The 12326-nt window shown below is 45.3% G+C and overlaps 1 protein-coding gene across 1 annotated transcript in view; it reads left to right on the top strand.

The window, feature by feature from the left end:
- micall2a (mical-like 2a) overlaps positions 1-12326 on the top strand; it is a 114496-nt gene that overhangs the window by 48528 nt on the left and 53642 nt on the right. The window contains exon 6 of the mRNA XM_059979776.1: positions 3920-4836. Coding sequence (XP_059835759.1) covers positions 3920-4836 — 917 coding nt within the window. The remainder of the gene's footprint in view (positions 1-3919; positions 4837-12326) is intronic.

Raw genomic sequence — 12326 nt, 5'->3', positions numbered from 1 at the left:
TTTCAATTGCGTTTCCTGGCGCAGCAGGTAAGGGCATTCCTTCTTGTGGAGTGCCTTCAAATGGCACAGCCCTGATCATAAGGTGAATGGATAATTACTTTATACATTTCCACCACCAAATGAAGGAGCAGTTACCATTTCACTCATCTTAAACCGCTGATGTAAAACAACCCTCAACATCAGTACTCCAGGCCTAGGAAAGAAGAGGAGAAGCATAGACTCACGAGGCTCTGCAGGTGCTTGAAGTCCAGAGTAACATGCACAAAATGCTGGAGGGATTCAACGGGCCAGGCAGCATCTATGGTGGCAAATGAAAGGTCAATGTTTCAGGCTGAGACCCTTCATCAGGACTGGAAAGTAAGGAATCTGAATAAGAAGGTGGGGGAAGGGGAGGTGTACAAGCTGGCAGGTGATTGGTGAAGCCAGTGAGGGGCAAGGCTGGAGGGTGGGGGAGGGAATGAAGTGAGCAACATGGAAGTGATAGGTGGAAAAGGTGAAGGGGCTGAAGACGAAGCAATCTGACAGGAGAGGAGAGTGGACCATGGGAGAAAGGGAAGGTGGGCACCAGAGATGGAGCGATAGACAGATGAGGAGAAGACGGGAGCCATAATGGAGAATGGAAATGGAGAGAAGGGGGAGGGAAAGAAATAATCAGAAGTTGGAGAAATCGATTTTCATGTTATTATGTTGGAGGCTACCCAAATGGGATGTGAGGTGTTGATCTCCAATCTGAGAGGGGCCTCATTGTGGCAGTAGAGGAGACCATGGACTGACATGTCAGAATGGAAATGTGGAGTGGAATTGAGATGGTGGTCATCTGGAAATCCTCCCTGTTTTGGACAGAGTGAAGGTGCTCGACAAAGTGGTCCCCCGGTCTATGTCGGGTCTCACCAATGTAGAGGAGGCTGCAGCAGGAAGACTGGATAACCCTGACAGACTTGCAGGTGAAGTGTTGCCTCATCAGGAAGGACTGTTTGGGTCCTTGAATGGAGGGGTAGCACATGTTTTGCTTGCATGGGTATGTCCCAGGAGGGAAGTCAGTGGGAGGGAAGAATGGACAAGGGAATCACAGAGAGTGGAACATGGATAGAGGTGGGGAGGCAAAGATGTGTTTGGTGATAGGATCCTGTTGAAGATGGTGGAAGCTATGTAGAACTATGTGCTGGATGCAGAGGCTCCTGGAGCAGTAGGAAGAGAACACCATAAATACAATTTGTAACTGGAATGACGGAGAGACCATCCCTCTTCTGATCTGCTCTGTCATCTGAACAGTAACAGGCACCCAGTGATCTGAGCTCCTATGGTCCAGGGTGCAGTTTCAACACTGGGGGGTCAAGCTGCCTCCATGTGGGAAAGGAATTATTGACATTTTGTGTCTTAGACCCTGCATCAGGGCTAAGAGTTGAGAGGGAAGATGACCGGTATAAAGAGGAGGGTGGAATGGTGAGGCAGGAGACTATAGGTGATTGGTGAACTGAGGAGAGTGAAGGACAAATGGCAAATAGAGCCTGCTGGCCCTTACCTTGTGAACCCCTGAACATTGGCACTCTATTGATAGGGAGGTTGGGCTTGCAAAGAATCCAAGATTAGAAGCAGGACCTCACATTCCACCTGAATTGTCTACAGGCTGATAACATGAACACAGAAATATCCAAATTCCAGCAAACTGCCCCCTTTAACCATAGGACCATAGAACATTACAACACAGTACAGGCCCTTTAGCCCTCCATGTTGTGTAATTCTTTAAAAAAAGTACTAAACCCACACTACCCCATAACCCTCTTTTTCCTTCATCCATGTGCCTGTCCAAGAGACTCTTAAATACCCCTAATGTTTTAGCCTCCACCACCATCCCTGGCAAGTCATTCCAGGCACTCACAACCCTCTGTGTAAAATAACTTACCCCTGATGTCTCCCCTAAACTTCCCTCCCTTAATTTTGTACATATGCCCTCTGGTGTTTGCTATTGGTGCCCTGGGAAACAGGTACTGAACTATCCACCCTACCTATGCCTCTCATAATCTTGTAGACCTATACTAAGTGCCCTCTCATTCTTCTACGCTCCAAAGAGAAAAGTCCCAGTTCTGCTAACCTTGCTTCATATGACTTGTTCTCCAAACCAGGCAACATCCTGGTAAATCTCCTCTGCACCCTCTCCATAGCTTCCACATCCTTCCTATAATGAGGTGACCGGAATTGAACATAATACTGTATGTGTGGTCTCACCAGAGATTTGTAGATTTGCAACATGACCTCTCTACTCTTGAACTCAATCCCCCTATTAATGAAGCCTAGCATCCCATAGGCCTTCTTAACTACCCTATCAACCTGCGCAGTGATCTTGAGGATTTGAACTCCAAGGTCCCTTTGTTCATCCACACTCTTAAGTAACTGACCACTAATCCTGTACTCAGTCTTCCGGTTTGTCCTTCCAAAATGCATCACCTCACACTTGTCCGGATTGAACTCCATCTGCCATTTTTCTGCCCAACTCTGCAGTCTGTCTATGTCCTCTTGTAACCTTCGACAACCTGCAGCTCCATCCACAACTCCTCCAATTTTCTGTTCTGATTTACCCAGTTCTTCCTACATTCACCCCCCAGACCACAACACCCTGTTTCATTCCCCTCCTCCACCCACTCTACCCTCCTCCACACTCCTCCCTTACTGTTTCAATCTTCTCCTCCCACCATCCTCCCTCTATTCCATGTGACACCTTCCTCTCCCATCAGATTTCACCACCCCCAGCCATTTGTCATTACTGCCTTTCACCTCCCAGATTCTGTTGCTATTTCCACCTACCCCTCCTCCATCTACCTGCCACCTGGATCCACCTATTACCTGCCAGCTCTTGCTCCATCTCTATATTGACTATCTCCCCTGTATGTTTCAGTCTATGTGGAAAAGTTGGCAGTTATTGTCATGTGTACAGGTGCTTGCATGCACGAGTTGCATGCAACTTGCATGCACATAGCAGCAAATGCACAACATCCTCAAGAAACATAAATTGTACATGTTAGAAAGAACACAGTTAGAATATAAAAAAAAATGTGTGAAGTGGTTGTGGTGTTTCTCTGCTGGGGCAGTGATTAGGGTTGTGTAGGTTGGTTCAAGAACTGAATGGTTAAAGGAAAGTCAGAGTTCTTGAACCAGGTGGCGTGTGAATTCAGGGTTCTATACTTTCTGCCCAATAGCAGCTGCAAGGAGACAGCAAGGCCTAGAGGGTGGGGATCTTTGATGAAAGGTGGTGTCTTGAAGCTTCCCAACTCACATCAACTAGCCATTTACCTCGATAGAAGCTGCCTGACCCGAGTTCACTGAAGCTGTTTCAGCTGCTTCCACTTGACAAACAGTACCACAGCATTAAGGCCAGGACCAACAGGCTGTGGGACAGCTTCTTTCACCAGACCATCAGATTTATCAACACACACTGATCTGATTGTGTATCTGACTGTACATTGATCTGATTGTGTATCTGACTGTATATTGATCTGATTGTGTATCTGACTGTACACTGATCTGATTGTATATCTGACTGTACACTGATCTGATTGTGTATCTGACTGTACACTGATCTGATTGTATATCTGACTGTACACTGATCTGATTGTGTATCTGACTGTACACTGATCTGATTGTGTATCTGACTGTACACTGATCTGATTGTGTTTCTGACTATATACATGTGTACTAAACAATGGTGTATGCAATCTTAGTGTCCTCAAAAGCTTCCCCGACTTGTTGCTTGTACATAGTGATGGAGACGCAACATGAAGATTTTTACTCCTTCAAGTTGTGAGATGGAATTAAGAAATAAAATTCTAATTCTATTCCTCCTGTGTGTTGCAAACGAGCTCCAAAGTTGTGTTCCCTCACTTACACTGTGTCCGCTCTCTCTCCACCCCATCACCCTCTGCAGATGCACGCAGTGTGCCACCATGCTCATGGCTGGAGCCTACAAGGCGGGGCCTACGCCGGGGACTTTCATCTGCATCACCCACTCAGCCAACGACCGTGAGAAGAGCAGTCCCCAATACACCATCCCCTCTAAGCAGCTGGACAGCAGAACCCATGAGCCAGCCCCAGCCATCCACGGCCCTGTGTTCAGCCATGTGAGCACATCTGCGGCAGTGACACCCAACAGCAAGCAGCCTGAGCACCCTCTGGCAACTTTCAGGCCAGGGGGCGGTTTGGCTGAAGGGACCCAAGCTGCAAAGCAGCGCTTCCTGAGCTCGGTGACGCCTGAGAGGGGAACCACAGTCAGCCCTCACCAGTCTCAGGACGCTGGACGGAGGTGGCAGGGTTCAACAGAAATCACGGGCCAGAAACCGCGGTCACCTGCAAAGCAGGAGCAAGCCAGTGCAGTAGCGAAGAGTCCCACTCCAGCCATCAAAACAAGCACTGAGGCAGACAAGGAGAAAGCTCGTGCTGTTTTCCAAAGGATTTTGCCTTTCGACAAAAACAACAATTGTAGTCAAGACTCCACCTCGACCCCACTGTTCAGTGCAGAGAGATCTCCAGACAAGCCACACACCAGCTATCACACCACCAAGTCCATAACGCTGAGTGCAGACAGCTCGCAAAGTGGCAAGGAAGCAGCCAGGATCTCGGACCGACTGAAGGATCAGGACTCGGGGCGAGGTGGGCAGGCCAGGGACACCAAATGGAGGCCAGTCTCGAGCTGTGAGCCTGCAGTCAGCAGAGGAAGTGCCAGTTCTGCGGTGGTCCACCCGGCAGCAACAAACCTAACACCATGGTCTTCATTGAACAGAACCTCCAACATGAATGAAGCAACCAGTCGTACACCAGTCCCAGCCCAGAAGGCAAACAATAAAGGTTAGTTGTCCCTCCAGTTAGCCGAACTGGTGATCCATCTTGCTGTTGAAGCTCAAACACCTCTCTCTCACCCCTTGGGGCCAGTCTGACATTTGCAGAGCTCATCCCTGGCACTGGTTTAAGTTTATTGGTGTCATTTGTACCAAGGTACAGTTAGAAGCTTTTGTGTGCCGTCCGGACAGGTTGTTCTGCACGTAATTACACTGAGATAGTAAAAAGAAAACTGATTGATATATCCCATTTTCCAGCTGGGTGGATCGGAGGAGCTCAGAAGGAATTCTGGACTGGTGCCATCTTTCAAAGTTTAAAGGAGATTTATTACAAGTTATTACACAGAAAATTATGGGTGTCCGGAATGCACTGCCTGCAGTGGTAGTGGAGGCAAATACAACAGAGGATTCTAAATAGGCACATAAATTTGCAGAGATTGGAGGGAGATGTACATTGTAAAGGCAACGAGAATTATTCCTCTAGGGTTTCAATTACCAGTTGAGTTCGTTCAGCACAATATAACGGGCCAAAGGTCCTGTTCTATGTTCAGATTATGTATTAACCAGAGATGTCCTCCACCGGCACTTATCGCCAGCACTTCTTCCAGCCACAGGTACTGCACTGAAAGTTCACAATGCGGTGGCCTCTGCATTGGAGAAATCAGTCACCGGTTGGGTGGAATGCTTTGTAGAGCACCTGTGCTCAGTTCAATCGGATGATCCTGAACATTCAATTGCCTGTCACTTCATTTTCCATTCTACTCCCACTCTGATCTTTCTATCTGTGGCCTCTTGCACTGTAATTATGAGGCACGGTGCAAACTTCAGGGACAATACCTCTTTCTGTCTGAGCACAGAGCAACCACAAGGTTCAATGTCGAAATCTCCAAATTTAGGTAACTTACTTTCTCTTTCTGTTTCAGAACTGGCCAGTTCTGCCCGTCATCATGTGGCTTGTTGTTTTCTGTTACTACAGTCTGGCCTGTGGGGTTTTTCCTAAATAACAGAGACAAAGAAGCACCATCTAATTCTACTGTCCACACTTACTTGGTCTGAATCAAAGTCAGCTATATTATCAGTGACGTATGTTGTGAAATTTGTTGTCTTTGTGGGAGCAGTAGAATGCAAGGGATAAAACTATTCCATAAGTTGCGATAGAAGCAGATTTAAATATAACCATATAACCATATAACAATCACAGCACAGAAACAGGCCATCTTGGCCCTCCTAGTCCGTGCCGAACCCTTAATCTCACCTAGTCCCACCTACCAGCACTCAGCCCATAACCCTCCACTCCTTTCCTGTCCATATACCTGTCCAATTTTACCTTAAATGACACAACTGAACTGGCCTCTACTACTTCTACAGGAAGCTCATTCCACACAGCTATCACACTTTGAGTAAAGAAATACCCCCTTGTGTTTCCCTTAAACTTCTGCCCCCTAACTCTCAAATCATGTCCTCTAGTTTGAATCTCCCCTACTCTCAATGGAAACAGCCTGTTCACGTCAACTCTATCTATCCCTCTCAAAATTTTAAATACCTCGATCAAATCCCCCCTCAATCTTCTAGGTAGAGTTCATGAGTTCATTGGCCATTTAGAAATCTGATGGAGGAGGGAAAGCTGCTGTTTCTAAAACTTTCAGGCTTCTGTACCTCCTCCACAATGGTAGTAATGAGAATAGGGCATTTCCTGGATGGTGAATGATAGATGCCACCTTTTGGAGACATTTTTTGTGCCCATGATGGAGCTGACTGAGCTGAGATGCTCTGCAGCTCTTTTACGATCTGCCCATCGAAGCTTCGGTACCAGCCGCAGATGCAACCAGTTAGAGTGCTCTCCACGGTACGTCTGTGGAAATTTCCTAGAGCCTTTGGTGACGTACCAAATCTCAGATTCAGATTCAGATTCAGTTTATTGTCATTTTTAAACCACAAATGCAATGCAGTTAAAAATGAGACAATGTTCTCTGGAATGATATTACGAAAAAGCACACAGACCACACAAGAAAAACCACATAACATTTGGTAATCCCCAATCCAGAGTCCGGAGAAGCTGTTGCGTATTGATATCGCGCTACCGATAATCTCCTCAAACTTCCAATGAAGTGTAGCTCTGGCATGCCTTTTTCCTGGTTGCATCAATACATTGGGCCTTGGATAGACCTCCTGGGATGTTTGCACCCAGAAGCTTGGAACTGCTCACACTTTCCACTGCTGACCCCTCCATCTCGAATGGTGTGTGTTCTCCCAACTTCCCTTTCCTGAAGTCCACAATTAATTCTTTGGTCTTGATGCCGTTGAGTGTACAGTTGTTATTGTGACACCGCTCAGCCAGCTCATCGATCTCACTCCTGTACACCTCCTTGTCACCATCTAAGATTCTGTGAACAAGTGGTGTAGTTGGCACATTTAAAGTTGGCGTTTGAGCTGTGCCTGGCCACACAATCATGAGTAAGGGTACAGAAACAGTAGTACAGTGGGTTAAGTACCCTGAGGTAAGCCTGTGTTGATTGTCAGCAAGGACGAGATGTTATTACCCATCCACACTAATCATGGTCTCTGGGTGAGGAAGTCAAGGATCAAGGTACAGAGGTTCAGATTTTGAATCTTGTTCATTCGAAGTGAGGGGATGATGCTGTTGAGCACCAAGTTGTAATCAATAAACAGCAGCCTGATGGAGGTATGCTGTTTTTCAGGTGGGCCAAGGCCGAGTGAAGAGCCAGTGAAGTTGCTTCCACTGTAGACTTGTTGTGGCAGCAGGCAAATTGCATTGGGTCTAGGATCATGTTCCAGCCTATCACAGCTATTCCCTCTGTTGTACCCATCTCTGCCCACCCTGTTTGCAACTGAAAACCAACTCACATTCTCTCTTTTGTAGTTCTGAAGGAAAGCTAACTCTCTTTCTCTTTCATGTATACCTTCTTCTCAGAAGCTCGTTGTATAAGTGCTTGGGCAGTGCTAGGGGCAGGTTGTCTATGAATGATGCCTGACTGAACAGCGAGAGGAGGTTTGTATAACTTCCACAAACCATGAAGTGGCTGAACTTGTGTGGCATTTAGTGGAAGGAGTAAATGTCCTTCATGCTTGTTGTGTCCTGCGTGGGAATGGTTGCAAAATAGTTGACTCTTTCCAGCTGCCATTGGCTTTGTGCCCAACCCATAATTTCCCTGAAAGAATGACTCAGATCTCATAATACACTCTGGCTGCATGTTAACACTTGTATGTGTCCACACCCCTGCATCCCATACTAGGTAGTCAGGTGATCAATAGAAGTATTAAATGCAGACATTGAATTCACTGCTGTCCTAACGATTTCAATCATCATTCACTTTGGGAAGAGAATGAAGGGCTACAGGGAGAAGGGGAGGGAACGGTGTTGAAAAATCATTCATGATTCAATGGTGGAGCTAAGTCTATGAACTGGACTAACTCTGCTTCTACACCTTATGATATTTATTGACACAACGCTCTCAAGCCCTTCAAGCTGTGCTGCCCAGCATTCCCCCTATTTAATCCTAGCTTAATCACAGGACAATTTGCAATGACCAATTGACCTACTGACTGTAGGAGGAAACCAGAACACCCCGAGGAAACACGTGCAGTCACGGGGAGAACATATAAACTCCTCACAGGCAACGATGGGAATTGAACCTGGGTTAGTGGTACTGTAAGGTGTGCTAACCACTACGCTACCCGACGCTGCCTAACACAACCAAAAAAAGCCAAGTAAACAAACTCCACTCTTCTTTTATCTCCCACAAATGGAAATCCAAACTTTCAATCAAGGAGAGGGTGTGTAGGTTGCAACTGCCAATTTTCTCAGGAATTGGAAGTTAATCTCCCTCAAAACCCACAAAAACATCATGGGGCATAAATGCTTCCTTAGGAAATCTTTGGATCCTTGGGTTATTGGTTGTAAAAACACTCAAATGGGAACAAAGATTCTTTGATTAACAGTCACGGTAAACTAATTGCAGACTGGGGAGCTTATTCAGTTTCCAGTTACCATGGGAAGGTGGGATATTGTGATGATAAATATGTGGAGTCATCACTGACCGTGTGAGATAGGTTAGTTGGAGGCAGCAGCAAAGACAAACACAGGCAATACCTCTGTCAAGTGCACGCAGATAACTAGTGCCTTGGTTAATTAATTTGCATACTTCAGTCCTAACTCGACCAAAGGTCTTCCTGTTGCTTCCTGAATCCTTGCCAGCATGGGCCTGGCATCTAGCAGCTCACGCTGTTACCCTGAAAGCTGATCACTGGACATTTCTTTAAAAACAATGCCACTTGATTATGCAGTGAAGCTCTTGTTACCTCTGGGTATCAAACAATGACTGAAGTGTTCGTCTCTTGCAGCTTGGATCCTGAAATGCAAAGCATATCAAACATTATATTGAACAAATTATTCTCGTTTCCAATTGTTAAATTGTTTTAAGATTGTGAGGTTAAGCTCATTTGATGTGTGGTACTCACAGAGTCCTAGATTCACAGAATTGTGCAGCATGGAAGAATGCCATTCAGCCCAACTTGACCATGCTGACTTCTGCATGAAACTCATCTCCCAGCAACTGGTTCATAGCCCAACGTTCCAGGCAGTTCAAGCCCTCATTTAGATACTTCGTAAAACTGCCAGTAATCCAGCTTCTGACAGTGCTTTTCAGGTAGCTACCACTCCTCATTTCCCTTTCTAAATTTCTTAACTCTTTGCTTAAACTTCTGTCCTGGAGATGTTCCTATCTCTCATGGGGGAATCATTTCCAACAGTCTCCCCTTTCTGAAGCACTCGTTATTTTATATTTGTCAATAATGTTCCTTCTTAGCCTCCTCCGCTCAAGGAAAAACAGACCTACCTTTTCCAGTGTCTCCTCAACAATAATTGCTCCATTCCAGACAACAACCAGGAGAATCTCCTCTCTACACTCTCCAGCACTTTGAGCATATTGACCAGTATTGTCTCTTCTGAGTCTTAACGCTTTGTGATCTAAAGAGCATCGGAGGCTGGTTAGGAGGGAGTGCTGCACTGTAAAAGGAGGTGGAAGAGTGTAAGGAGTTGTTCACCATCTCCGGCTGATAAAACAGATCTGATGGCCCTGTTGTGAAGAAGAGCAAGGTCTTCGTCTTGGTCTTCTGGTCAGGGTTAATGACTTAACTCAACTAAAATTGGCATAATTTAAATGTGTTTGACAATTTTTATTTTTAAACTTATCCGGAGTCATTTTGAATGTGAGAGTTCTAGGGGCAGGGGACTGTGAAGGTTTATCCCAATCTGTTTATTATCATCTGACTGTTCTTGGGATCTTGCTGTGTGCAGTTTGGCTCCTATGCGTTCAGTGAGATAGCAGTGACTTTAGTTCAAGGTCTTTCTGTGGAACAGTAGAATACTGGTTTGGTTATTTTATTAGATGAATGTGTTAGATATTCTGGGAACTGTCCTGTTTTAGTTTATAATTCCTATTTATCCCATATTTAATGGATTTCAGCTGCTTTGTAACCGACTCTGTGATTGTCTCAACATAGTAAGAAATTCTTTGTGACACAGTCACTTTCTAATCCTAATTTCACAGTTTGCTGTGTGCTTGTCTGGGTATAACTGTGCAGTCAATTCCTCCTGTTATTTAGGACGCTGACCATCAAATGACCTCCATACACCTTTGAGCTCTAAACATAGCAGACTGGCAGAAGTACAACTTCTAATAACCTTACCTTACTTCAGCATAGCCCAAAACTTTTTACGGCAGTTCCCCAGGGTCGGGGGTGACTTTCCTCTGTTCCAGATCTGTGGGTTCTGAGGTGTCTGATGAGGCAAGTGTGGGAACTGATTGGATAGATGGGTGAGTGGTTTGGGGAATGATGCATTCTTTCCACCTTTCTTGTACACTGACGTAAAGTTCTCAATACCCTCCTGAATGTTCCTTCTGCACTCTTATGTTCTCATTGCCCAGAGATTCCCAGGAGACAGTGCACATGTTGAATTTTGCCAGAGAGGATTTGAGTGCATCCTTGAATGCTTTCCTCTGTCAGACTGGTAATTCCTTCATACACAGAACTTGGACCATAGAGTCGGTTGTCAGAGACCGTTGCTGGGTATAGGAGTGACGTAGCCTGCTCAATATGCTAAGAAGGGCCTGAATACTGGGGTTATTGTCCTGGGTGTGCTTTGCTTGTACTTCCAGTGAATTGGAGCATTTAACTGAGACAGAATTGGCAATACTTTTCCCTTTCCTGCTGTATGTAGTCCAGGTCAAGGAAGAATATAGGAGGGCAGGGATCACCGTTGCCTGGTACATGGGAAGTGATAGTGAATTTCATTGTCTTTACTAGGAGACAGTTTAAAAGGAAGCAAGAGTCTACGGAATGACTTGGACAGATTAGAAGAAAGCGCAGATAAGTGGCAGATGGATTATAGTATAAGGAAGTTTATGATCCTGTACTTTGGTAGAAGGAACAAAGGCGCTGAAAATTTTCTAAACAGAAATGGGAGGAGCAAGAAGAGTTGGGACACAAGTTAGGAACTCACTCAATATGTTGGAGGAACTAGAGTATAGATAAAAGTACGGGTGATGTTTTGAGCCAAGACCATTTTGAATCGTTCAAGTCCTGATGAAGGGTCTTGGCCTGAAATGTCGACTGTACTCTTTTCCATAGATGCTGCCTGGCCTGCTGAGTTCCTCCAGCATTTTGTGTGTGTTGCTCAGATTTCCAGCATCTGCAGATTTTCTCTTGCTGGAGATAACTTAGGGTTACCTTGCAGGTTGGGTTGGTAATAAGGAAGGCAGATGCAATGTTAGCATTCATTTCAACAGGATTAGAGAATAGAAGCAAGGGTGTAACAATGAAGCTTTGTAAGACACTAGTCAGACCACATTTGAAGTATTGTGAGCAGTTTTGGGTCTCATATCTGAGAAGGGATGTGCTGACATTGGAGAGGGTTAATATATGAGGAATGTTTGAGGCCTGTACTCGCTGCAGTTGAGTAGAATGAGGGGGGACTCACTGAACCCTGTATATTGCAAGCCCTGGACAGAGTGGATGTGGGAAAGATCTTTCCAATAGTGGGAGTCTAGGATCCGAGGGCACAGACTCAGAATAGAAGGATGTCCCTTTAGAACAGAGGAATTTCTTTAGCCAGACAGTGGTAATTGTGTGGAATTCATTGCCACAGATGGCTGTGCAGGCCCAGTCATTGGAAGGATTTAAGGTGGAGTTCTATAGGTCTTAATTAGTAAAGGTGTTAAAAGTTACAAGTAGAAAACAGTAGAGTGAGGTTGAGAGGGAAAATAAATCAGGCATGATCAAATGACAGAGTACACTCAATGGGCTGAATGGCCTAATTCTGCTTATATGTCTTATGGTTGTTGAGTTCAAGAGGGGAGGAACAACTCCTGTTTTATCTTTACGCTTGACAGAAACAGTCTATTATAATATTCAGCCTCAAGTAATATCTTAAATCTTTCAAAGTCAAAGTAAAATTTATATACATTCAGTGATGCTCAA

Source organism: Hypanus sabinus, chromosome 9 (assembly GCF_030144855.1).
Source record: "Hypanus sabinus isolate sHypSab1 chromosome 9, sHypSab1.hap1, whole genome shotgun sequence".
NCBI classification, from domain to species: domain Eukaryota; kingdom Metazoa; phylum Chordata; class Chondrichthyes; order Myliobatiformes; family Dasyatidae; genus Hypanus; species Hypanus sabinus.
This window is presented reverse-complemented; position numbering and strand designations above follow the sequence as displayed.